The sequence below is a fragment of the Trachurus trachurus genome (assembly GCF_905171665.1).
Source record: "Trachurus trachurus genome assembly, chromosome: 7".
Classification (NCBI taxonomy): domain Eukaryota; kingdom Metazoa; phylum Chordata; class Actinopteri; order Carangiformes; family Carangidae; genus Trachurus; species Trachurus trachurus.
In genome coordinates this window covers 13581320-13608079 of record NC_139901.1, presented here as the reverse complement: position 1 = coordinate 13608079, position 26760 = coordinate 13581320, and the positions used below count along the sequence as shown (strand labels likewise).

At 42.9% G+C, this 26760-nt stretch overlaps 1 protein-coding gene across 1 annotated transcript in view; it reads left to right on the top strand.

The window, feature by feature from the left end:
- The window catches only part of nphp4 (nephronophthisis 4), a gene marked incomplete at its 3' end in the record, with an annotated part of 185112 nt that extends 164797 nt beyond the window's left edge, over positions 1 to 20315 (top strand). The window contains exons 21-29 of the mRNA XM_083975577.1: positions 5101 to 5290; positions 6731 to 6814; positions 10078 to 10237; positions 10650 to 10723; positions 10991 to 11076; positions 12505 to 12676; positions 15227 to 15406; positions 17022 to 17165; positions 20175 to 20315. Coding sequence (XP_083831703.1) covers positions 5101 to 5290; positions 6731 to 6814; positions 10078 to 10237; positions 10650 to 10723; positions 10991 to 11076; positions 12505 to 12676; positions 15227 to 15406; positions 17022 to 17165; positions 20175 to 20315 — 1231 coding nt within the window. The remainder of the gene's footprint in view (positions 1 to 5100; positions 5291 to 6730; positions 6815 to 10077; positions 10238 to 10649; positions 10724 to 10990; positions 11077 to 12504; positions 12677 to 15226; positions 15407 to 17021; positions 17166 to 20174) is intronic.
- Positions 20316 to 26760: the final 6445 nt, after the last annotated feature.

The window sequence follows — 26760 nt, the reverse complement described above, 5'->3', positions numbered from 1 at the left end:
TAATAGCATCAGGAAAACATTACAGATGCAGAGAAGCTCAGACACGATGACCACCAGCAGCTCCTCCGAACCGTGAAGTGATTTCATGTGTTCTTTGTTCAGGTTGTGGGAGTCTGATTCACAGCTTGCTCACTGTTTTGACATTCTGCATGTGTGTGTAGGTGTGCACTGATGTGTGTGTGTTTGCATGTGTGTGTGTCTCTTTTTAAGGTTTGAAAGTGGTTCTGACACATCTTGTATGCAGGCTATATGGTAGGTCTATTATTTAGTCTTCACTTTGGGGCTGTGATACGGTAAGTAGGCTACATAGCTTCTCAGCAAGAAGGTCCTGGGTTTGATTCCAAGGCCTGCGACCGACCGTACCTGGGTGGAGTTTGCATGTTCTCCCTGTGCTGCATGGGTTCTCTCCAGCTTGTTCCAAAAATCCGAAGACATGCCCAGTAGGTTAACTGGAGTATCTTAATTGCCCGGCCCTAGGTGTTAATGTGAGTGCTACAGTGTAAGTCGGTCCTGCAATAGACTGGTGACCTGTCCAGGATGTACCCTGTACCAGCCCCCCGCACTCCTGCACAGATAATGGATAGATGGTTGGAGTTTCCACTTTCATGCAGCACATTCTCTACACGTACATTTGCGCTTTACACATTTTTAATTTTGCGCACAGTTTGCAGTGTGTGTATTTTTATTTATGAATGATGGAGATAAATTATTAGTCTTTCAGCCCAAATCGCAGCCACATTTCCAAACACATTTTGTGCAGCTGCATTAATAAATGAGATCCAACTCAGACTTTGTCAGCTCTGGCGGGGACTGCATGGCACCAAATCATACAGGGAAGAATCTGACTCCTTGAGCAGCACAAACTGTTGTCCTTGACACAGATGCAGACATAATGCTGGTGAGATGCTGAATGTCCCTTATAATCCACACACAGCAGCCATTATGGCTGATGTTTCCTGGTATCCATGCCGTGTTTGTTTGTGTTTGTTGTTAATCCCTCCGCACTAAGTCTTTTGTTATGGATTCTGCTCATGCCTGAGCTTTGGATTAACATATATCATGTTGATCAACAAAGGCTGGAGTGCGCTGTGGATGAATCATTACGGCATTAGCCCAGCCACCGGGCCTACCAGGTCTAATTGAGAGTCATCAATCTCCGCATCTGTCCTCTGGCCGGCTTAGTGCCCCGTTGGTTTATTTATTTATTTCCCGATGAGGCGGCGTGACACCGAACTGTCTGCCACCTCCACCGAGAGCCAGAAATGTGTAAATTGACAAGGAAGCTTCTGCATCTGATGTGACTCTGCTGCAGCACTGTGGGTTTTTATAAATCAAATTCAAATAACCCAGTTAGAATGAGACGGTTCCCTGAGCCCAGCAGGGCCCAGAGTACATGTTATTGTGTCCGTGTCTGTGGACTCTGGTGACGTGAACAGATATATAAAAGTTATAACACCTTACTGTAGATAGTTCCCTGTGATTTTTAGGGGACTCAGTTCTCACCAGGATTCTTTCGTTTTATTTGTTGATGATCTTCTGCACATGATGCTCCATCTGTTTATTTATTGACTTGTGATTTTAAGATGACAAGCAGCTGTTAGAAGTGGCTGCAGCTTGAAGACTGATGCAGTTATGTTAGTGCAATAATGCATGTGAAGGTCGGACTTCATCTTGTAGCTGTGACAGGTGAGGTACTGATATTGACCTCCTTGTCTCCAGTGCGCTGACACCAGGTAAACAAAGGCTCCAAACTCTCTCCTGGGTTTAAACAGGACGTGGATTTTTTTCTTCTTCTAGTTTTCATTTAACCTTTATTTAAGAAAGTAATTTAACCCCTTGAGATCCAAGATCTCTTTTGCAATGGTGACCTGGCTAAGAGGGCGACAGCAATTTAAAGACAAATAAGCAGTAGCCCAGTGCAAAACAAAGTGCAAAGTGGCAGGCAGATGGAGGCAGGCACCGTGGATATTGTAAACAATTTAAAAACACTGACACTGTCCGATGATTTCACATTCTCCGGTCCTATGAAATTAAGCCGCAGGCCTTGAAAGATGGCATTAGGTTCCATGCAGAGGGGCAAAACTAAATGCTCTTTTTCCCAGCTCAGTTTCTACACAAAGAACAGTCAGTTGAATAAAATCACACAAACACAGGAAAGTTCTGTGGAGATAGTGACATCAATAGGATGGAGTGAAACCAAGGAGAGCTTTATAAATAAAACCCAGCTGATGTGTATACCTGCGTACACTCAAAGATGTCCACTTTCACAATAATGAGCGAGAGTAACAATTCCTGAGGAAACGTTAAATGTGAATATGTTTCTCTACTGCCAACACAACCTGCCCCTGAACTTCTCTTATCCTGGCCTGAGCGAACAGCCCTCGGTCAGTCTGCTGAGGTTACTCTGCTGCTACATCCTCGTCAATATTTCAACCATTATTTGACAAGGAAGTCTGAGATCTTGACAGCGTAAACAAGGCCTGAGGTCAACGCTTTGTTGTACAGGAACCAACAGAGAACAGTCTGACCCCCCCGTCCCCAACCCCTTAACCTCAGGCTCTGAAGGGAGAGCACTTTAGACGGAGTTTATCCGAGCTGTGGCTTTGATGTTTGCAGTGGTGCGGAGCCCAGAGGCGCCTTTTGACGTGGAGGACACGTTCGCTACCTGTTGCCATCCATTTTGCATGGCTGCCTTTTACACTCGGCCTCACAGTGGCCGGTATGAGCGGAGGCTGCTGGCTGGTGGAGAGATAGGAGGCCGCACAGCTCCTCTGCTGCTCCCTCTCTTATCATTTCCCCCTCTCATTATCTGTCATCCTCCCTCTGTTCCTCCCCTCTGAATCCATTCCCTTCTCTCTCTTGATGTCCTTTTAATCATCTTCATTTCGCTCCCTCTCCTCTTCCCTCTTTTTGTCTCAATCTATTTGTCCCTTGCACTTCCTACCTTGCTCTATATCCTTCCCATAAAAATGAATCAGCCCATGGTTTTTCATGGAGGTTCAGCTGAAACACCCGTACACAGGCTGTCTTTGTAGTCGCAATGAGCCACGGGCAAAGTGTTTTATTCCAAATGCACAGGTGGGAATCTCCAAATAAATTTAACATAGCTGACTGTTGCATCTCACCCTAATGTTAGTGAGGTGGGGCACTCGAGAAAAAATGTCTCGCTCCCTTATTGAGAGAAATTTACCTCCTCACGCCTCATGAGTTGGAACCTTTGAAGTGAAGCGGCACTTCCCTTTGTGCATTTGTGCGTGAAGTTTTTCGCATTCAAAGGAAGCAGAGAGAGGCGAGACGAGACGAGACCTCCCTCTGTTGGAGGGTGTTATCTCTTCCTGTTGCTTCCTCCCTGGAAATCCATTTGTTTAGGTTTGTAGTGAGGCGTTCACTGACCTCTATACTCCTTCAAGAAAGCTACTGACACTAATTAGAAAAAGAGAGCATTATGCTTGAAGTGTTGACTGGTCGACCTTGGAATGTAGCCCAGTTTGGATGTTGACCGCGCAGTGAACTTCACTGGGCCGAACCTCAGATTGGACGAATGCGTGGGTCAGTACTGTCCATCTTTACTAAAGGGAAACGTCTGTTTGTAGATGTGTTGCTGGACTATTTATCACAGTTTCCCAGGGCCACACGCAGAAGATGAAAATTATTCCCTCTGTCATACCACTGTGCAGCAACTAACAATATTGATTTCATTCTAAAGTATGGTGGCCCTGAGAGCTCAAAGCACTGAAACTTTAGAAAACCCGTCTAAAAAGAAAACTAACCAACAAAATGTGAGTTGCGAACTGTGAACAACAACATATCAGAAGTGTTTTAAGGGGAGTGATGCACAGCACCCTGATGGAGGGTGGAATGTGAAGTGACTGCAGCAACCCAGGTTTGAGTCCAACCCGTGGCCCATTGCTGCACCATGTCTCAGCTCAGAAAGTCAAAAAAGAACCTAATAAAATTGATGAACAACATTCCCTTAGCCTCCATAGCATAGCCCTGAGCAGCCTGCCGCTCTGCTCCACCATTCTAAAAATAGCTTACACCGATAAATAAAGGTAACGAACCTACTGCTATGACTATAGGGATTATGGCAATGGGCCAATTTGCCAAAATGTTGAACTATCCCTTTAAGTATCCCCCTGGAAACACTTGTGCTTTGTTACTGTTGAGTGTTTGCAGCTCAAATGTTTTCAGACTGATGAAGATGTTTACTACGTAAATATGTCTGTTTGGAAAAATGCTTGTGACTGACACGAGATGATCAGTGTTGGGTTATTTGAAAGTGCTTCAATTATTCTTTTAAGTTGTTTTACTGATGCACAACCACCTGTCACATTTAAAAATCCCCCGCCCAGTTTACACCGCAATAACATAACAATAATGTTTGTCGTGAAACTTGTGTGAAAGTGCTTTGATAAAGTTGACGTGTTGACAGGCAGCACATCACCGAAAATCAAAACAGTCTGCTACAGATTCGTTTTCTTCAGTTTTTCATGCTCCTGTCAAACTGAATAAACTTAGACCAGAGGTGTTGATGAAGTTCATAGTAAAACTGCAGAATATGTCAACAACCACAGGATCCAGATCCACCACATGTTAATGTTGTTAAGGGTGAATCCACCATCCTGCTCTCCAGATGATGTCTCCATTTTTCTGACTCAGTCCGTTTTTCTCCAGCTTCAAACTCCAGACCAAATGACTCCTATTATACTGTAGCTTTTACATAATTGAACATCCAGGTTCCCATTAAATTTAATGAGCAAATTCATGTTCATGAGATGAAACTCATTTGATTTTAATGACCTCTTGGCCTTTTCTGTGCCACCAACTTCACAACGACGTCTGCATTTATTCATCCCTGTGTTTTTTAAACCAAACTTTTGTTAAGACTCGAAGAAAAGCAAAAAACGTGAGTGCATTGTTCGTTCTGTTCAGCGGCGCCTCTTCACAAGTTCTAATGAGCACTTCGGTGTCCGGCTGAGCAGATTCAGACTTTTGTTCTTGATTGTAAAACAAGTCCAAGTCTGTTCCTGGACAGATCCCTCAAAGATATACTGTAAGAGGCTGCTTTCATCTCACCCGTGTCTTTAATCTTTCATCCAGCGTCATCACCAACACAGAGGAGTGGCAGTACTTCAAAGCACTCACCAAAACTCCTACTCCCCTGGAGGAGAACATGTTCCACATGGAGGAGGACGCCCCAGGTCCCAGGGTTTACCTCCGGCCCAAGGAGAGCATCCACATCCCCCTGAAGTATCAGAGCTTCCTGTGTGACCACACCACGGCCCTTCAGGTACAGTGGAGATCAGAGGTCGGTGCTGATTGAGCTGTGAGGGACCGTGAATTTGTTTTCGATGAGAATGCGGGGCCAGCAGCACAAAGCACCTTAAGTCCACTACTTAAATCTGACACTTGAGGTTGAAAGTCTTCTTACCTGAGGGAGTTACTGAAAGTGTTTGGACAGAATAACTTAAAAGGTTTCCTTAGCTGAGGTAAAACGTGAAGGCATTTGCAGCAGGAGTGAAAGAGATTTTACAGCTGTAAAATCAACAGTTTCCATTGAGACTGTTGACATTTCAGCTCCATTGTCTCACACAGTTGGTCAGAGGAAAAAGATTATTTAAAATAAATGACATTAAAGAAGCTGCTGAGCTCTCATCCTCCTCTCGTTTGATGGAAACTTAAGCAGCCGTCAGAGCGTCTGACAGTCAGTGACTCGGCTCACAGCTGACTGACAGACATGGAAAAACAAAGAGATGACGTAGTATAAAACCACAGGGCAGCCTTAACTACAGTGGAGGAGCAGCTGAGTGAGGTGGGGGATCTGTCGACAGATGAACATATGATAAACTGGCTTCTGACCAGATGTACAGAGCAAAATTGATCATACATTCAATTTTCATCTTTATAACCCACGTCACACTCTCAGTCCCCCTGGAGATCAATAAAGTATCTGATTCTGATTCTGATAAACTCAGAATCAGCCATGCTGCAGTTAAGATACAAGCAGAGGAACCTTAACGTGTTTTTTCCTTAATTTGGTCACCAAGGTTTTCTGTGCAATGGCTAAGTGATTTCTTAAGTGTAAAAGTAACTAAGGTAAGGGAAAAACCTTAAATACTTTAGTTAACATTTGAAGGAAACCTCAGAGGGTTTCTATTTTAAAGAAATCTTAAATTGGACTGTAAAATAGATTTTTTTTTACTGTATGTTTGAAGTCAGATGAAGAAGTCGTCACATCTTCCCATAAACCCTCTCCTCCGTATCCACAGTATCGCACCATTTCACTCGTCCCCATCGATTCCAGTTCAGGAAAAATCTTTTCACATTGATTTGCTCTGTGGTGTGAAGGTGTGTTGATTTTCATGTGGGAACTCCGTGGGAATAAGAGATGAAGTGGTTATGAACGTTGAAATTTCATTGATGTAAATGTCTCTGTATAGTTCCTGGATTATTAACCACAGTTGATCTGTTCGAAAGCCAAGTTACACACATGAAATGGCAACTCAGCCCTGACAGGTGATATAATGTCAGAAGGACAGTTTGATATAAATGTCATTTACGGAGGCTGGGACCTTATCTCCTGTGGACCACTGTGATTGTATGCCCATTAGTTCTGTTCTGCTTTTTGTGATCATTTACTGTTGCAATATTTTCTTTTTAGTCACATGTTGTTTCTTCTGGTCGATGATCAGTTTTGATAAACATCCAGTTTCTTATCAAATCTTCACAGGGGCCGAGCTTCTTACCCGCGGGCAGAGGTTCTCAGGTGGCCAAGAAGAATCTGTCCAACATTGTTGCTGCCAAAACCATCAAGGTATAGAGTGTACTACTTCATATATCCTGTGTATTGGATCATCTCTATCTCCATCTATTGTCCTCTGCCTCTTAATCCCTGATGTGTTTGTCTCCAGGCTGGATTTATAGCAAGATATGGATTCAATCTGGATGTACAGTGTGTTTTTCTCCCGTGATAAGAGCTGTAATGTGGTCCAACATTATTAGCATCTTAAGTTATATATATATACTGTATAAATTGATTATTACATCCAGCCAAACAGAGGAAGATAAAACCTCAACTCAGTATCTATAGCACAGAGCTTTTGATTTGGGGCTAAACTCCTGTTACAACATCCAGTGTACGAGCTCGCCCAGACATCTCTCCGCGGAGTGGCAGTGCGCCGCCTCCTCCCTCCTCCTCTCCCACACAGTCGCAGCTCAGACACAAAGAACACTTTGAAGTGTCAACTATTTAAAAAGTTACATGCGCCAGACAAGACTGTCAAGCAGAATTATATGCTGCAAATCACTTTTATCTTACTGAACACTGTTTATCTTCCCCCAACTGGCTCGAGAGTGAAACTATCTCCGAGTGGACGACGGCGCAACACGTCTAGCTAATCTACTTTAAATGAACCGTGCACGGACCATATTAGTGTCAACTGATGTCCCCACTTTCAGCGTTAATTCAGCCGTTAATGAAACCTTATAAGTTTAAAAACAAAGTTAACATGCTTGCTGATTTCCTGTGGATATAAACTGCATGTGATGTAACCTGCTCCTCATGAATGCATTCAGATTGAAGTTTGAGCTGCTCTCTCTTCAGATGTGAGCGCCTACAGATGTGTTATGGTTACTGTACATTACTAGCTCATGGCTTCAAACTGCTGAAAATAAGATGTCCATTAGCGCTCGCCAGTACCTCCCCATAATCCTGTTGTTTGTGTGGGGTACAGAACCCTGAAGCTCTCCCATTGCACAGGCTGATGAAATATTTGCCAGTCTGCCAAGCGTGTGTATATGTGTGTCTGCCTACATTTTTTGTGTATTAGTGTGTCAGTGTCAGCACTGCTGCTCTGAGCAAAAATCCTGTCAGGAGGTCAAAGAGGTCGGGTCTGGATCAAATCTGCGTCCCGCTAAAACTGACAAGCCCCCAACAGCAGAGCTGTCAGGATGCCAGCTTTGGCACCGCTGTCAGTCAGCACATATCACCAGAGCCAGATATGGGCCGCCCCTCGCAGGTCAGCACGGGCCCACGAATCTGACACATCAACCGTCTGGACAGCTGCTGTTTGGCAGGGATCAGCTACTGAGAGAGTGGGAATCAATGACCGACCCAAATGTGGAGAATTCGCTTCAGAGGGTTGTTCACTCATCGTGACAGGAGATGTGGTCACGCTGTTAAAGTTTTGTTAGTATTGTTGCCTATTTTTACTCCTAAATGCCAGCGCCGTATTGTTTTCAGGTTATCCAGTGGTATTACGGCTACATCTGGATGTAACTTCTCCAAATTTAGCACAAACACTTGTTTGGACTCAAGGATGAATTTATAGCTACTGAACCCAAAACTTTCAGTTTGTGAATGGTTAGATAGAAATGAACAATATGGAGATAAAAGCACTGTATAAATGTATGTAGTGTAAAGCCCTTGAGTGGTTGTAGAGAATATGAAAGTGCTTTATAAATGCAGGTCCATTTACCATTTAACTGTCGTGCCTCATTCATGTAATTGAGATGCACACCTGCTTGGTCTGCAGCGGAGCCCTGACCTGTCGTCCAAACAGCAGCAATGGGAAAACAGTTTGCTGATTATTCTGCTGTGACAACATGTCAGTAAATAAACAAGGCTATAAGTCCTGCAGCTCACTCGTCTTCTTCAGGAAAGCGTGAGGTGAGGTTCAAACTGTAAAGTCTGTTCTGACAATGACACCACAGTGTCAATGATCAATTACTCTGTGTGAAACGTTGAGTTTTGATTGATATGAGGGGAAATTTAGAAAGAGTTTATCCTCTGAAGGGCAGGGACGTGCTCATTAAATCTTATGGTTATCTGCCCATTGGGTATTTGTACAAGGGGAAATACTTCCCTGAATGCAGCATTCTCGTAAAAACACAAGGGCTCATCCATTAGAGACGAGAACATTCACATCAGGTTTCATGTGAATCAGTCCCAGATGACCTCGTTTCGGGCTGAAGTGTCAGTCAAAGTCTTGAACATCTCACACACACATCAGTCTGTTTGGCATTTGGTCTTAATAAACCCAGTGACCCAGACAAACGCACAGTTTATCTCCAGATCTCATTACAAACTACAATCTGTTCCTCTGATTTGTTACGGTATGAAATAGTCAATGAGTAATTCATTGAAATTCCCATCCTGCAGTTCAGCTATATGTAATCTATAATTCCTGAACTCAACGCAGCGTGTTGTCGCTCACATCCAGCCAGCAAACACCAGTTTGGTGTGGAGTGTGATGGTACGTGAGGGGGTTAGCAATCCCACTGTGTTTGCATATTTTGGCGTATGTGTATATACCAGTTATCATATGTAATTAGTGCATATGTTTGAACACATTTATGTTGATTTGCATGGATCCTCAGGGTTTTTTTTAATGCAGCAAACTTCAAAGCACGTTGTGCAGGTCTGCAGGGGTTTAAGTCAGACCAAAGCCAGTTTTTATATTAGTGTACAGTGTACGGCTCCATCATCACACTCTCCTGTGGATTTTAGAATAAAACTTCTCAAAAAAAAAAGCTTTATGTGTTATTTAGAGCTGAACCGCTTCAGGAGGAAAACACAGCAGCTTCATTTCTGTACTCCATTGTAGAGAGTTAAAAAATTAAAATGTAGGTTTTCTTTAAAAGTCTAATGACACAACACTAGTAGCTACTTTGTTTGAAGGTCTCACACATTCACGCACAAGCATCAAAAAAAGTGCAAGCAAACTAATGAAAAGAGTTGGTGGCAGAGAATAATGCAGCGTATATATGGCCTGCATCACACTGCCTTGAAAAAAATCCAATTATTACGACCTTCATTACTATTTGTATGTGTAAAAATAAATGAACTGCACTCATCAAGTTCATTGCTGAGACCCAGCATCAGTCAAGAGGCACAAAGAGCTCTGTGTTGGTTTTCAATCCAAAGATACAGATGTGTCAGCTGCTGCAGATCAAGTGGTTTATATCTGGATCTGCCCAAGGTGTACAATGATAGTGGGAGAAATAGAAAAATAAATATCTATAGTTTGGAGGACATAATTCATTCTACATATCTTTTTTTCCTGAACCTCTCTCCAGGTGACTTTCAGAGCAGAGGACGGGAAGCCGATGGCCATCTGCCAGGTGAACGTGGAGCCGACGCCCCACGTCGTGGACCAGACTTTCCGACTTTACCACCCCGAGCTCTGCTTCCTGAAGAAGGCCATCCGTCTGCCGCCCTGGCATGACCCCACAGGTGGTAATGGATACCCTGGTCATCTCCCATCAGAGATTGGAGAGAAGAAAAAATCTGGAAAAAAAAAAAATCAATAATGTATTCTACTTTCACTTTATTGTATTTTTACTAAAATATCAGCGCATACAGTGATATGATATGATATAAAAAAAAAAGGAGGTAATAACAGCAGAGGCGTCAGATTCAGGCGGAAATGAAAAGCAAGAGAAATGGAAAAGTGAAATGGATAAAATGAGGAAAAACAATACATGTATGTATGCACATGTACAGTACAGCACATATATGTGTAAATATCCAAGCCTGTGTAAAATATACAGCATCAGAAATGTGTTTTTTATTACATCCCTGAGTCTGAAGTCGACTCCTTTTTGAAAAATGTATGATTTTAATGTGTTTTTGTTGTTCATGTGTTCAGCAGCTGGAGACACCAGCGCCAACATCTCTGTGCGCTGCAGTGACCCGAACATCATCTGTCAGACGAGGATGCTGGTGAGAGGAGGAATTGTCTCATATGTTCTAATAAGCCTCACTGATATTAGCAGGGGATTAATTGCTGATCAGGAGGGGGGGGGGGGGGGGGGGGGACTTTATTCTGACTGCCCTCTGTCATGTGTTACAAACTGTTTCGATGCAGAAAAGACCTCGTTTGCTTTGAAATAACTAATGTGGGGGCTTCTGTCACTGCTGCTCTCCCTTTATTTTTTGCCTCTCTCTCCTCTTTAACATGGTTCTGCCTTCTCCTCGCTCTCTGCCCAGGTGCCAGGGGAGCCTCAGGATGTGTACTTGAAAGTACCAGGGAGTCCCAGCCCACACATCAAAATGTTCTTTGTGATGGTTTTCACGTATGTATTATTTACTGAACAGGGGCACTGCACACACACTCACGCGCACACACACACAGATTAGCCTAAAGAAGCGGTCTATTTTGGACTAATTAAATTGTTCGCACAGGCTTGAATTAATTAACTAATCAGATGGAGGTTTGGTGGTTTGACTGCCTGAAGTTACAGAACTCTTCCTCTCGTCTCCCAGATCTCCATCTGGATTATGAGTGGATTCGTTAATATGTAGGACCAATGTTTGCCTCATTAAATGTCAGGGATTTATAGTTCAACTGAAGTGATGATGAAGTTTCTAGCTGGAGCCACACGACTAAAACTCTGGGTTGCACAAAAGCAGAAATAACGAGACACATTCTTTAGTGTTCACATGGTTTCACTTTATGAGTTTCACTAATCAAACCATCTTTCTACTCTCCAAGTCAGATAAGAGACAATTATTCACATAACAAATTAATCAGTTTGTTTAAAAAACTGAGAAAGACGAGATAGAAGAAGTTCACTGAGAAACAAACCTGCACTTTAATTCAAGTTCTGTTTTTCTTTGAGCTTCATTTACTGGAACTAGAGACGTGGTGATGAGGCTCAGACAGACTCGAACTCTGTGATTAGTCAGTATTAAAATAGTCTCAAACAGTTTACGCAGTAACTAAATAATAGGAATATTAAATGATGCTGAAGCACAAACACAATTATTTCTGTTTGTGAAATGTCAAATTATTATTGTTGTGTAAACACTAGAACTTATAATGATGATAATGAATGAAGCTCAGTGAGGTTGGTTAAATTACAGTGCAGCAGAGCGATGACATCGTGTTTACACGTCTGGACACGGAGTTTTTTTCCTGCTCGATTAGTTTGTGTTAATTTAAGAAAACACAGTCTTATTAACAGTGAGCCGTGTGAGTGTAATATAAATTAAGATAATATGGGATTAGTTAAAACTAGTTTTCGACATGGCACTTCTACAGGGCCAGAAAATTGGCTTATGATGCAGGACTAATTAATATTTTACTTTATTGATGCAAATCCCCAAACAAATTAGCAGGTAGCCCGGGGCAGTGCCTGTCTTCACCTACATGATGATGCTGCTGCTTTTCAAGAACAGAAGCTATTAATGAGATATTAGTGGAAGACCTGAGGCCATTCAGCTTGGACGTTTGGACGATGTGAAGACTTAACAATGCTGCATCCTTCTTCAAAAACACACATCACTCAAAGTTTAGACCAAATGTCCCAGAATGCTCCTCGATTGCTGTTGTCACGGAGCCAGCTCGAGTGGGTGACGGCAATTCCTCAGTGCTCACACTTCCAGACTCAGACCCCTTAATTTCAACAGTCAGAGGGTGATGATGGTGATGATGGTGATGATGGTGTGTCTGCCTCGTTAGCTTGCTGTCATTGTTCCTGATGATGGTGTTTCTCCTGCAGTGATGAGTGGATGGCAGCCCCCTCCCAGATCTGGCAGATTTACGTGCACTTCCTGGAGCGGGTTGACATCAGCTGTGTGACTGGACAGCGGACGTGTCAATCACTGGTGCTGAGGGGAAAGCAGGCGGTCCGCAAGGTCAAATGTTTCTCCTCGCATCCCAAAGAGATTCAGGTACAGTAACACAGCCTTATAGATAATAAGTCAGTAAACTCTGACATGTAACTGTGTTGTAGATATTGACCAATCAGAGTCAGTCATTCTATAAATATGTCTGACAGTCAAGTGGCTGCAGTCAAAGCTCTGATCTCGTCTGTGTCGTAACAAGTGGAGGAGAAAATTTGTTTTTGAGACAAATGGAGAGAGTGAAGTGTGAAGTGCAGGAGAGATGACATGGACTGCTGCTCTTTTGGACGGCAGCTGCTCAGTAATTGGCCGAGCACCACGCTGCTTCCAGACTGGACCGACTGTCAGATTCATCCTTAAGGACTTTCTTTTTAACTGAAAGCTTCATTTATGCTCAACAGGCAGCTTGGGTCGTTTGGATGTGATTTAAGACCCATGAACAGCTCTCGTATTGATTCTCTATTTGATTCTTTATGATGACCAGAGACCCTGGAGTGACAGAGTTCACAGGACTGTAGTTACTGACATGACTCCTCCAATTAAGAGTGTGGAGAACATCAGCACTGAATCCATTCACTTCTACATCTGCAGTGTTGTTGTGGTGCAGTTGCCGCTCTCTTCAGCTCCTCTCTGTGGGAACTCTTCACATCATGACCTTATCTGTAAAGATCCTTGAGATATTCAGTATTATGATCTGGCGCTACTGTATACAGATAAGGTTGACAATTGAAACAGAACTGCTGTTGCCTCGCAGCAAGAAGGTTCTGGGTTTGAGGACTGTTGCTCCTCTGGTCCGATTCAGACCTGTTCAGACCTGCATTAACCTGTGTCTTCAGTGATTGATCACAGTGATCAGCTCAAAGCGTGTCAGTCCACAACTGCTTTACAATGTGTCTCCATCGACGACTTAGTTGGGTCTTGGATGTGATGTATACTCAATGCATTATGGTCTTGTTTGGGGTCTGCTGTATGTGGACTTGCTCCGAGGTTCTCCAGCTTCCTCCCACTGTCCAAAGATCTGGGGTCTCATTTATAAAACTGTGTGTAGGATCCTTACTAGAAGTGTACAGACGGACACCCAAAAATATTCAGATCAATCTACATTTCTTCAGTCTGACTTCAGTTCACCACCACACCATCTGTGTCGCCAATTCCTCATTTCCTCCAAACTATGCGTACGCATGGGTCAGAGTTTGTTTAGAGGTGCGTACATTCTCCCGTCAAGTTTGTTTTTTATAGATCAAAACCTTTGTGTGGAAAGTGACATACGCCACTTTCAGGCCCTGTTTTGTGCATACACAACGTTTATAAATGAGACCCCTGCATTGTACGATAAATGAAGACTCTAATTTGCCCGTTGGTGTTAATGTGAGTGTGTGAAGTTGCATGTGTGTCAGCCCTGTGATAGATTGGAGACTTGTCCAGGTGCACCTTGGGGACAATACAGTCGTTTCACACTAAACAGAGAATCACAAACAGCTCCACTCAAGAATCTCAGATATTAAGTTTTTTTTTTTTGCTTTGGTCCTGCCATACTTTTTTCACTTGTCTTCTTTCACTGTATTAGCAATTTTCAAACTGTAAAATGATTTCATGCAAATTGTTCCCTGAGCAGCAGGAAACAATGGATCAGCCTCTTTTGTAATAACTCCAGGTTAAGATTCAAGTCATTATCGTGAGTGTACAAATGCGGATTGACAGAATAATGGGTCTTTTCATTTGTCACTTCATTTCTTTTTATTAGCTTCCCCCATTACTTCACGCAATCATGTCAGATCATGTCGGGACGCAATTTGACACAATCCCGAAGAAAAATTAGCTGCGGATCTGTGCACCCTGAGCATCTGAGAGCATGTTCCAGCAGCGTCACCCTGCTCTCCATCTTTAATAGACGGTTTCTTATTCAGGGCTGGATTCAGCTCCTCAGCCAGAGCTGCAGTAAAAAAGGGACCTCTAAAAAATAAAAGGAATAAAAGTGACGGCGTGTCAGAGCCACTGTGCACCATCCCGTTCGACCCCAACCAGTCTGTCCTGAAGGAAAAGGGCGGTGGCTGGAGAAGTGACAGATGTATTTTTAAAAGGTTTCGCCGTGCGCGTCGCGGCCTCTTTGATCTGACTCTCGGCAGGTTCGCTCGCTGTGGAAGCATCGGAGGAGTCTTATAAAACAGGATAAAGCTCACCGCCAGAGAATTGCTTTGCTTTTCTCAACAGATTAAAAAGGAGCTGCACAGTAAATCTCATTCTCACATCCCTCCGTCGCTCTGTCGCTCTTCTGCCTCTATTTGCTCTCAGCTCATTGTCTGCCCCCTCGCTTTGCTTCTTTCACTCTCACCCACTTTCTCCTGTAATCTCTACACCTCCTTTACCTTCCACTGACTTTGTCAAACACCTTCCTCCATTAATTCTTCCTTTCTATAACTTTGTTACCTTTTATAAAATTCACCTCCTTTCTTCCACACTGTGTAACTGCGTCAGTGTCTCTCCTTCCTTTTATTAATTGTCTCTCAATTGATCTCTCACCCACCCCACGTCTCCTCAACCCTCTGCCAAACCCAATAAACCTCTATACCTCCTCCCTCCCACACCTTCTCTCTGCAGGTGGATCCAGACGGCGTCTTCGTTCTGCCGCCTGCAGCCGTGCAGGAGCTGCAGCTCAAGGCGCAGCCGTGGCGCCCAGGCAGCCGCTTCCTGTACGTGAACGCCGTGGACGTGGAGAACCAGCGGCTGGTCACCGCCTGGCTGCTGTGTCTCAACGTCCACCAGCCCGTGTTGTCCAAGGTGGGAGACGTCTCCTCGTTCTTTCTCTGCGGCGGCCCTGGGGGCTCGACTCACTGTGCCACATGCAAAGACACAAACGTGCTACAAATTCAGAAAACTCCATCACTGGGACAACACAAATTCACAACACACTGGAATTGTTTTAGAGGACACAAAAAAGACAGACTTGGCTAAAAGCAAAGGGTAAGCTAACAGTACATATAGACAATAATATGTCAGTCATTTGAAAATGACGTTACAGTATATAACTCAAAGTCAAGAAGCAGTGAGCTAATTTGTAGCACATTTGTGTCTTTGCATGTGTTTTCTGTAGAGTGTTTAATTCTCAGGGACACTGTAGATGTATCCAAATTATAATTGTGTGTTTTTTAATGAAATCGTCATCTTCATTCTAAATACTCACAGATCAGACAGTGTGAAATATACATTCACATTTGGGAGGGGGGGGGTCGACTATTTCCTAGTGCATTGCAGGCATGTGCTTCAGTGAACAGTGTTACATTCTGAACAGTCTCTTTCTTCTTTAACTGAAGCTGTCAAATCAATGCAGGGAAGTAGAAAGTAGAATTTTTCCCTCTGAGATGCCAGGGTGGAGGAATAAGGAATAACATGTTAACTGGGAAAAACTCAAGTACAAATACCTCAAAGTTGTATTTAGTTACAGTACAGTACTGTATGTACTTAATTACTCTCCACCACTGCTGATACAGTACGTATTCATCATCGGGAGGCCATGAGCACAAGGGAAAGGACAAAGATGCTGACACGAGAAGCAAAAAGTTCAGTGAACCCAAAGTAACTTTAATCACCTGCAGATATATTGTTAACTGGAATGGTAAGGCAACACAAAATTAGTGAGGGTGGCTGGAGTGTCTCGGGTTGAAGTAAGTCCAACATATCATGAGGCGGACCCACAGGACCATGTGGAGCAGAGAACAGAAGTAGAACCAGCTCTGACAGAGACTGAACACACAAGGGAGCAACAAGACACAGGTGGTGTAATCCCACAGGTGACGCAAATGAAGTATTCAATAGTAGGAGACAACAGGAAGTAAAACAAAAACATGGAAAACTCGACAGCAAAACCCACAGATAGAAAAACAACTGAAAGAGAAAAACACAAACCATGACAGTTGTTAATACTTTGCCTTAAGTGCACTTGGAGTTTAATGCTGTTCAGCCACCCAGAGGAAACTGGTGCCACCTGTTGAAGCTAAAGCTGCTGGAAAAGTAGCTAATGGTGAATTACACTCATTTACATATCCGCAACACCATCATATAGTATTTGTATTGAGCCCACAGGTTTAGGCCTTTAACATTTGCTTCTCTCTTACTCTCTGTATTCACACATACAGGACTTTAATCCGGCTAATCCGATAAGTCTGTTTTCATTCACATGTTTTTTCTACATGTCAGAGACCAACTGTCTGAGTCACTGACTGTGAACCTGACTGACAGGTCATCAACAGGGATCATATTAAAACGATGTGTCCAAATTCAGCTGTCATCAGTGCTCATTCAGTCCCACTGTTTTTCTGTTCTCCGTCACTGAAATAAAGAGTTTGTTACAGGTTTGCAATGCAGTGTGTGTATCTGTGTGTGTGTATGTGTGCAGGCATTTGAAGTGTGTGTCCCGATTGGTGATGGGCGTGGCAGCTCCAGAAAAATTACCTACACCAACCCGTACAGCAGTAGCCGCTCGTTCCTGCTGCGCTCCGACCACCCGGACCTGCTGCAGTTCAAAGAGGATAAATTCCAGGTGAGAGTACAGGAGGTCAAGCACCTCTTTCTCTCTCTCTCTCTTTCCCTCTCTTTCTCTATTTCTCTCTCTCCCTCACCAGAAGTCAAATCGTTGCTTTGATTTATAGCCAGACAAAAAGAGGGAGGTTGTTGCCTCTTCAGTCAGTACAGGACGGCCACCTGTCGGATGGGTCTAAGGGCAGAGGATGTTGTTATGATGCCATGTGAAGCCCTTTGAGACAAACTATTTGTAAAAACGGGCTATACAAATAAAATTGCCTTGCCTTGCCTTGCCTTGCCTGTCTGTAATGTATTTCATTAACAGGAGCTTTAATGTTAAGTGCTGCTCATCAATGGAAAAAATGATCAGAAATGGACTCATAAATAATATAATGGAAACAACAGGAAATTGTTGCAACATACAGTAAAGACAAATGAAACGCTGCATATTGACATTTGTAGTGTTCACTATTAAACCCTCCTCAATTTTATAGAAAATAAGTTGTACAACTCCATGCTAAATTCTACCTAATCAAAAGTCCTAATCATGTATATGCTCATAAAGCACAGACTTATTGACACTACAACTCTAAACTTTATTGGAAATGTAGTATTATAAATAATTTTGAAAAACCTCAGAGGAATGTTTTCACCACCTTGTTGAATCAGTGCCACCAAGGATTAAGTCAATTCTGAAGGTAAAAATGCTCCAACCTGGTACCAGCAAGGTGTACCTAATAAAGTGGACAGTGAGCAAACATTCCAGTGCATTTCATTAGTTAGTGGCCTCAGGAAACTGAGGTCGCAGTTAATGTTGCCACAATACATCTCTTAAAATGACCTGAGAGCTCTAGATAGTTGATTTAGAGAGAGTTCAATATCAATGAGGAGATTGTGACTTCAGCACCACGGACAGCGTCACAGCTTCATCTGCACAGCTCAGTTTGAAGAGAAAGTTTAATCCGTTAATTGTGTAACATTTGACAGTTTAAGTAGAACAACCATTTCAGATTTCGCTGTAAAACTTGGAGTGTTTCATTTAGTCAGTGATTTGACGTCTTTGACTTCCTGTCGTCCTGACAGATGAGTAAAATGCAGTAAAGTCTGTTTCGGCCTCTGGTGTAGACTGTTAAGCTGCGACAAGTGAATGACTTCCTCGTTTGCATTTAGAACAAAACAAAAGTCGTTAACGCCATTGTTGTATTGTTGTGTTGTCAGCCTCAGTGTGTGTAACAGCTGATTCACTCACATGCAGACATGAATTGAGCCTCTGCCATCATTTGCTTTTCATTAGCTGAGGTTTGATGGCAAAGCAGCATTTTAAAATGAACAAATGAATGAAGGAGGAGCAGCGTATCGGTATCTGCTTCACATCAACTATTAAAGAGACTTGCTGCAGCCGCCGTCACAAGACACTGCATCAATTAGACAGAAGGAGGTGGGCAGAGTGAAAAATAGCCCATTGTGATTTTTTTTCATCTTGTCAGCCAGGCTCCAGGTGTCTCATAAAGAATTTACTGTGCCCACAGCATTAAGCAAATGTGGAGACACCTCTTCTCTTTTCTAACATAACTATCCAACGGCCATGATGGAAGCAGCTGTCAGGAGGGAGGGAGACACACGGATCAATACTGCTTTGCTTTGTTGGGACAATTACAGCATAAATCCCAGAAAATGAACCGTATTTCTGTTTCTGGGCTTTTGAGGAAATACAAAGCGATTGCTCTGCTCTGATTGAAATAGTGTGAGGACTAAAAAATGACCTCATAAAGATTGTTCACACAGTTTTATTAAGCTCTGTACTTTAAATCAGTGAAAGGGAAAAGGCAAAATGCACCGTGCATAGAAAATAACAAAAAGTGAAATGTCAGAATGTAATCATCCTCATTGTCATCATCCTCTGCCTTCAGATAGCTCTTATTAAACGAGATTTAATACTGCAAAGTTTTTACTTTGCGATGAAAAACAACGCCTTCAGTCTTTTAATAATGTTGTAAAATGAGTGTTAACCCCTCAAGCTGCTAGACTTTGAAAAAGTTTTAAAATGTCTTTGTGATGTCATTACTTGTCAAACAAACCAGTATTGAACAAATTCTGAAACTAATGGACATCTGACTACAGACGAATCAGGAAGGACCAGCTCCTGATCCTGAAGTTAGATCTGTTTAAGAAAAACGGCAAAGTTCTTAACATTATTTCAAATCTCTAGTCTAAGAGGGTCTTTATTTTGAAGTTATAAGTGTCTCTGAGCAGCAAGTGGTTGTAACATGTTGTCTTTTATCTAAATGTTTATCAGGACAAGCCTTTTTTTTTTACCAACACCAATAAAAATCCACCATTCTCAAAACCAAGTTAAAAAACATAAAGCTGTATTTAAAAAGTCGTAATTATATTGGAGCTATTGTAGTGAGCACCCAGCTCAGGCTATGAGCAGCTGTCCCATGAGCTTAAAGAGGAGGGTGTTAGCGTATATTTGTCTCTTCTATGTTTCCGTACAACAGTGCTGTCATGGTCTCTTTCCTCCTTTTCTCTGTGACCTGTTGCTCCAACTCCACCTGTTGTTGAACTAATGGTAAATCAATCACCTTAAAGCAGAAGTAAGAGGAATGTTTGTGTTAATATAAGTCTTAAATAGTTATATCTTCCGACAGCAATCACTTATATAGAGTGTTTGGTCCGAAACACGGGTCTGTCAGTCACTCTGCTCTGCTGTAAGCCGAGGAGAAAACTTTCCTTGTATCCTACAACCTTTATCCAATGAGGAGAGAGAACGGCATAAAGGGGCGGTCCTCTCCGTGTGTGCAGCCAAGGGATGCGCGTGCATGTGGTGACGTAGGGACGAGGGCGGGGACTGCTAACTCCATCGGCTGACAAGAAGTTAGCCAAAACGACCGGATCGCTTACTTCTGCTTTAAACACTTGAAAACATTAGGATGGATAAAACGGGTTTGAAACAGAGCAGAAGTCATAAGTCCATGTATTTGAGATGATGATCTCTCACACTTGTGTTTGTGTTGACTGTGCTCAGATTGGTGGAGGGGAGAGTTACACCATCGGACTGAGGTTTGCTCCCAGTCAGAGTCCCGGCTCAGTGGAGATCCTGGTCTACGTCAATGACCTGGAGGAGAAGACGGAGGAGACGTTCTGTGTCAAAGTCAAATACTCGTGACCTGTTTGTTTGCTTCAGACACAGTAAAGCTACTTCCTGGAAATGTCAACATTTTGTTTGGAATAAAACAAATAAGCAGGAAATGTTTTATTAAGCGTGTTTTATATTTGATAATAGACCAGATTTAAGAAATAAACTTTTTTTTTTATCACATGCAGTTTCTTTTGAAGTATTATTTTGTGAATGGTGTACTTTTTCCTGCTAGCTCAATGGACTTAAGTGAAATAAGGTCAGAAGAATCAAAGACTAAATGCAAAACTACTCTCTCTAAATAAGCTTTGCCCAAATATAACACTAGTTTAGTAAATTATACACCGAAGCAAGTAGAAACTAAACTTGAAAGTGCTTTTAAGCACAAAAATGAGAATTTGGTTGCAAGGAAGAAAAGACAATAATCATGATTCTCTCTGCTGTGATCAGTGACATCAGCATCTAGGCTGAATCTCAGCAGTGATTCGTCCTCTGCCTGAATGTCCAACAAATGTCTGTCTGATGGTTCGTCCTCGACCAGCAGTAGGAGGACCAGAGGTGAAAGTAATAACATTTTATCGACTTTAATTACCCACCAAACCCACTTGAACGCCACTCGATGGTTGAGTTTTAATCTAAAACAAGTCAGGGGTCCGCTCCCCCTGTCCCCTCACCTCCCCAAACAACTAATCCTCATCACCGGCATTATTAGAAACAGTGTCGTAATGAGGTGTGATTTTCCAGCAAGCCGCCACTTCTCTTCAGATCGCCCTCATTAACACCAGCATCCTCTTAAACCCTCCATCCTCTCCTCCCTGCTCGCTCTGCTGCACCTCCCTCCATCTCAGAGAGAGGAAGAGAGAAGGCCATGCACATTGTGTTATGTAACACAGAGTTACACAACCCCCCTTCTCCCCCTCCCACCACCACCACCTCCCCCCACACCCACACAGCTTCCCTCCTCCTCTGCTCTTTCCCTCATTAGAATGCAGGCTGCAAAATAAGCTTCGGCACAGCAGCAGAGGCTAATAAAAAACAGCAGATCTCAACTGAGCCGGATGCTCTTCAACTTTACCTCCTCACATCTCGTCTGGAGCAGGAGACTCGTTGTCTCCTCTGTTTTGTGTTAATATGTTAACAGCTCACAGGAACACACACATTAAAGCTGGGTTCACTTCATAATCAGCTCCTTGTAGCCTTTGACTTTCAGGCTCTTTATGCTAAAAGATGCTGAGCTACTTACAAAGGGACAGTTCTGTGTCCTTCCAAGACGCACCACTATATGAATGTTTCTGCTGTGCACACTGGGCCTGATGATGTCATCTCTCTCTCTCTCTGGCCTGACTACGGTACCATAAAGAGGACAGAATGGGACAGAGATCCGCAAAATGCATATTGAAAGGCAAACTTGATCTGTTTGTCTTCCGAGACCATTATTTTGAAAAATCTCATGAGCCACTTAAAATTTCAATAGGCTGCCATTTTTCCAAGATGGTTAACATTTCTGGCATAGGAAATGTCAGGGATGTTTTAAAAATTAAATCATATATGACTAAGAGGGCATCAGATTTACAATTTTGATGTCAATCTAATATCATTCTAAAAAATATTATAACTAACTAATATTAAAATTTGTATTAACTGTTTCTACCTAGTTCTACCTATGACATTCTTTACTATTATTATACAGTGAACTAAATTTCACCTTGTATGTTACAATTTATAATTCAACACTATTGTGTTTATTACGTGTTTTCAAAGTCTGTTGAGTACTTCCTGTTTTATTTTGTAGTCTACCTCAATTGTGTCTGTCTCTTGCTTGTCTCTTCCACCCTTTTTGTGATTTCCTGCCGTTTTGTGATTGTTTCATTAGTCTCACCTGTGTCTTGTTATCTCCGCCCATTTTGTGTATATAACCCCATGACTTCTTCCTCTCTTGTGCCAATGTGTTGTATTTCATTTGTGTCACAGCTTTCTGTGTTTTTTACAGTCTTTTTGTCTGCTTTTTTTGCATTTAAGTCCTAGTCCTTAACTCAGTTGTTGTGTCAGCTATCCTTGAAATGGTGGCCATCTTGCATTTTTCCGTGTGGGACTTGTATCCACACTGAAATTTGTTATCTGTTGAGCTTTAAGTGTTTGCAAAGTTAAATATTTTTGTACTGGCTGTGTTCACACAGAACCTCAACCTTAACACGACAACCTGACAACCCTGACAGTTCTCAAATTTTCACTCCATTAATTTAACCTGACGATATTTTGCTTGCTGGTTGTAATTGGTTTGTCCTGTTTCTTGTTTCCTGTTTCCTGCTTCCACACATCTGTGGCAACAACAAAAAAAAGATGTAGTTGTTTCACCAACATTTTGTGCATCAGTGAAAATGAGGTTTTATTTCAAGAAAGCAAGAGTTTGGAGGTAAAAGTTGTTTCCAGAAGCTAACTGAGTTAACCTGCATCACTCATTCTTGCACGCTGTAGATTTTCTGGCCAGTTTTCAGAAGATATTTTTCATGGGTGTTGCTAAGTAGCTACCAAGCTGTGTCATGATCGTTTCTCCAACCAGAGAAACAAACAAATCTGAGACATGCCTCAGGACCGGACTGTGACTTTGTACAGTTTATTGTGGATGTGTTCGGTCTGTGTGGACAGGAGACGAGATGAAAAGTTATATATTGATATGACAGATCCGAAACCTGTTCTTTAAAATCCACCACCACCAGTGACTTAAATTTTTTCCGCACAGCTTGTTCCCCGTGTGTGTTTGGGTGGAGAGTGAATAGCCGTCATGTTTCCATGCGTCACCACCTCTGTGTGGAAAAAGAGGAAGCTTTCCTGTCAGCCTCCATCCGCAATTTGAGCAGAAATAACACACAGCATCTCTGGTTGGGGAGGTTTTCTGTTTTCTGTTGCTGCTTTTCTTTGTGATTCAGCATAGGCTGCTGAGGCAGGTGTGTTTGGAGTTCTCTTTTTATGTGTTTTTTTTTAAATTGTGGTTGTTGCAGTTATAATACCTTGATCCTGGTTGGAGCAGCAGCTCTCAGTGTGAGCTGCGTGCTCGTTCTCACAGTGAGGGGCAGAGCAGCGCTGACAACTTATTAGCGCTGCCAGTCCAGTTGTTGTCGGTTCCTCCTGAAGGAGCACAGACACCCGCCACAACAGCTCACACTGTCTGCTCACCTTGTTAGTGTGGTAAGACGACTCCTGTCTAGCTGCCCAGCGGAGAAGCTGCCTTGATATTTTGCCGGGTGGAAGGATGCCTGTTATTGCCCTGATTTGGTGAAAACCAGGCCTGCACACAGGGGTGCATGTCTGAGTGTTAGCATGGTCTTTGTGTGTATGTGTATCTGCCTGTCCTGAGCTGTGTGAGTGGGTGCATGTCTGTGAGAGCACACAGCAACGCAGGTATCAAAGAGCTTTGTAACTGGAGGAATATGCAACCTAGCAACCAGCCCTCCTCCTCATGTTCACCGCTGGCCTGGATCAGCTCTCTCACATCGGAGGGAAGAGAGAGAGAGAGAGAGCTCCTGTGGATAATTGCAATCTACTCCAAGCTGCAGACCATCAAACCAGAGAGAACAAACACACAACACAACACAGTTGTCAGATTTATGGGGGAAATGCACAAGAAATTAAAGAGGAAATTCACGTCTTGCCACGCCCGATCAGTGATGTCACAGCCGGCAAAGGCAAAGCACCTGCTATGAGACTGGGGAGTGGCTATTCGGCAGCAACATGCTTGTGGGTTTTAACCCACAGGTTTGAACTGACAATAAAAAAAACAGGATGAGGGAGGTAAGATAAATGAGAGGAGGAGTGAAGTTAAAGCAGCTGTCTGGTTTTATCTCAGGGTTGGAGCGACCTGGATCAGATTAGACGTGAAGTGTGTAAAGGAGCCTCTTAACAAATTGAAATTCAATTACCTTGTTACTGGTCTCAGCAGCAGGACTGAGCCGAGTCACCACTGTCGATGTTTCACTGAGGGAGCATCACTGTTCCTCTTCTGCTGCAAACACACACATCCACTGTGAAGACAGATCTCAGTAGATGGCAGCGTTACACACACAGTCAGCTGTCAGTGCTGCTCTCAACACTGTGCCTCTGCACTGAGGCAGGAGGAAATAAAAGACATGGATCTGAATTGAGTTTGAGTCAATACCTTTATTGTCATTACACAGTGAACAATGAAATAAAGTGTCTCCAGTGGAGCTTGCAGTAGCATAACTGTGCAGGCAAGACACATTACAGTCTGTATGTATATAAATAGAAAACAAACAATATGTGGTAATAAAAATTGAGGGTATAAAAGCAAAATAAGTGGATGTCTTCAAATTTAGTGCATATAAGTAACGGTGCACATACTGCACATGTACAGGATGCCACAAGTTCTCATAAGGCACAGATAACCAATACTGTTATTAGTAGCAAGGAATTTGGTTCTTAATTTCATGATTTCTCCTTGGAAACATCAGCCAGGCTTTTCACTGCTGAATGTAGCTGTGAGTATGCTGTTTAAAAAAAAAAAAAAAAACTCTATTTAAAGCAGAAGTAAGTGATATATTTGTGTTAATATAAGTCTTAAATAGTTATATCTTCCGACAGCAATCACTTACATAGAGTGTTTGGACTGAAACACGTGTCTCTCAGTCACTCTGCTCTGCTCTGAGCCGAGGAGAAAACATTTATCGTATCCTACAGTTTTTATCCAATGAGGAGAGAGAACGGCATGCAGGGCTGTGTGTGCAGCCAAGGAACGCCGTGAATGTGGTGACGTAGGGACGAGGACTGTTATGGTGCGTTCAAGGAAACTCGTATTTTTCCGACCGTGAAGTGGTACCAGTTCGATCTGGTACGAGTTCACCGGTCGGAAGTTACGAGTGGCCGTTATAGTGACTTTCACCGGTAAAACAGGTCGGAAAAACACGAGTGGGTTGCCTGGAACGCTACAAAGTCGTAAGTTGTGACTTGAAGCTGTAATTTACGATTTCAAAAGCCTGCCTGGAACGCAGCATTAGCGAAAACGACCGGACCACTTACTTCTGCTTTAATTGCTATGGAGTAGGCCTAATGGCAAAATTGCTCTTAAAGGTCATCACAAGACACATTTTAAACCCTGAAACTAATCTGCTATATGATTTATATCAGGCTTCACATGATTTGCACACATAAAAAGGGTAAACTTAAAATCAAAAACTGAGTCTGAGGATCTCGTCTGAATTCCTGGGGTCCTTTAGCCCCACCCACCACCTGTTGGTTAGATGGTTAGAGGAGGAAACATCAGAGAGACTCAGCCACATGTTTGAACCTCAGTCAGACCCAGACTCAGAGGAGGAGTCTGTTGAGACCAGAACCAGAGACCAGCAGACGGAGCAGCCTGGTTAGCAGAGTTAGCATCACTTACTGTATTTGTTTGTTGTGTGTCAGCTCGTATTTGTCAGTGGCTGATACAATGCTAGCATTTGCGCTAATGCCTACTCTCTCTCTATAGGCTACTGATAAGATCTAAGGTGTTTAGCTCCTCCCAATGTCCCGACAGACAGGATTGGTTCCTCAGGTCTGTGACATGTGAAACCCTGACTGTGTGAATCTGTGTTTACAAGACTGTCATTGATTCAAGATGGAAACATCATCGGGACACGACACCCGTTGTCGGGGTCTGCTGTGGATGATGCTTCATCTGGCTGTGATGCTATGTTTTCTCCTTTCCCCTTCTCTTCCTCCAGTTCAGTGGTTTCATGGACAGAATGAAAAGCTTGTTTCTTTTTAGTTTGCAGAGAAGTTTCCTAACTGTTGTGTGGGTTCAGAGACATCTCTCTCTCTCTCTCTCGCTCTCTCTCTCTGTCTGTCTGTGCAGTGCACCCATACCTGAAGAAAATCATCAAAACCTTTGCAGTGGAAACAGCTACAAACAGACATTATTTAAACCTCGCACACACTTAACAGTGTATGTATTTATGGCTCTTTAGATGTACAACAAGTCTCCTCCATACGTACGCTGCTAAAGCCATGTAGCTGATGTTGTCTGACCCTCTGCGTTTTGTTTCGGTACGGACTGCCCCAGGTGGGGTTCGAATCCTGGTCTCCCGTATGGCGGGCGATGCAAACCGCTTTGCCAAGAGATCAATGACCGCTTGGCAGTCAGGTTTGCACGTCCCTTATGGGTGAGTGAGTGCACCCGGACCCTCTGTTACACTCATTGCTGCTAATCTGACATATGGATGGGGATAAATGCCTGTTATAATGTTACAGTGGTTTCCAGAAGACAGATCATCCTATAAATGGGTCAGTGGTTCACAATGGTAACAGCTACAAATGATTTCTGTCACAAGTGACCTGTTCTAAGTGTCCTTGAACAATTTGTCAGCCAGTGTTGCTCCCTTTGCCATTAATTATGTTGAACAAGTTTCAGCCATGTGCCCAAACTGAAACTGTAAATAAGCTTAAGTCAAGAAAGCAAGAGAGCAGCAGCTGGTACAGTGGT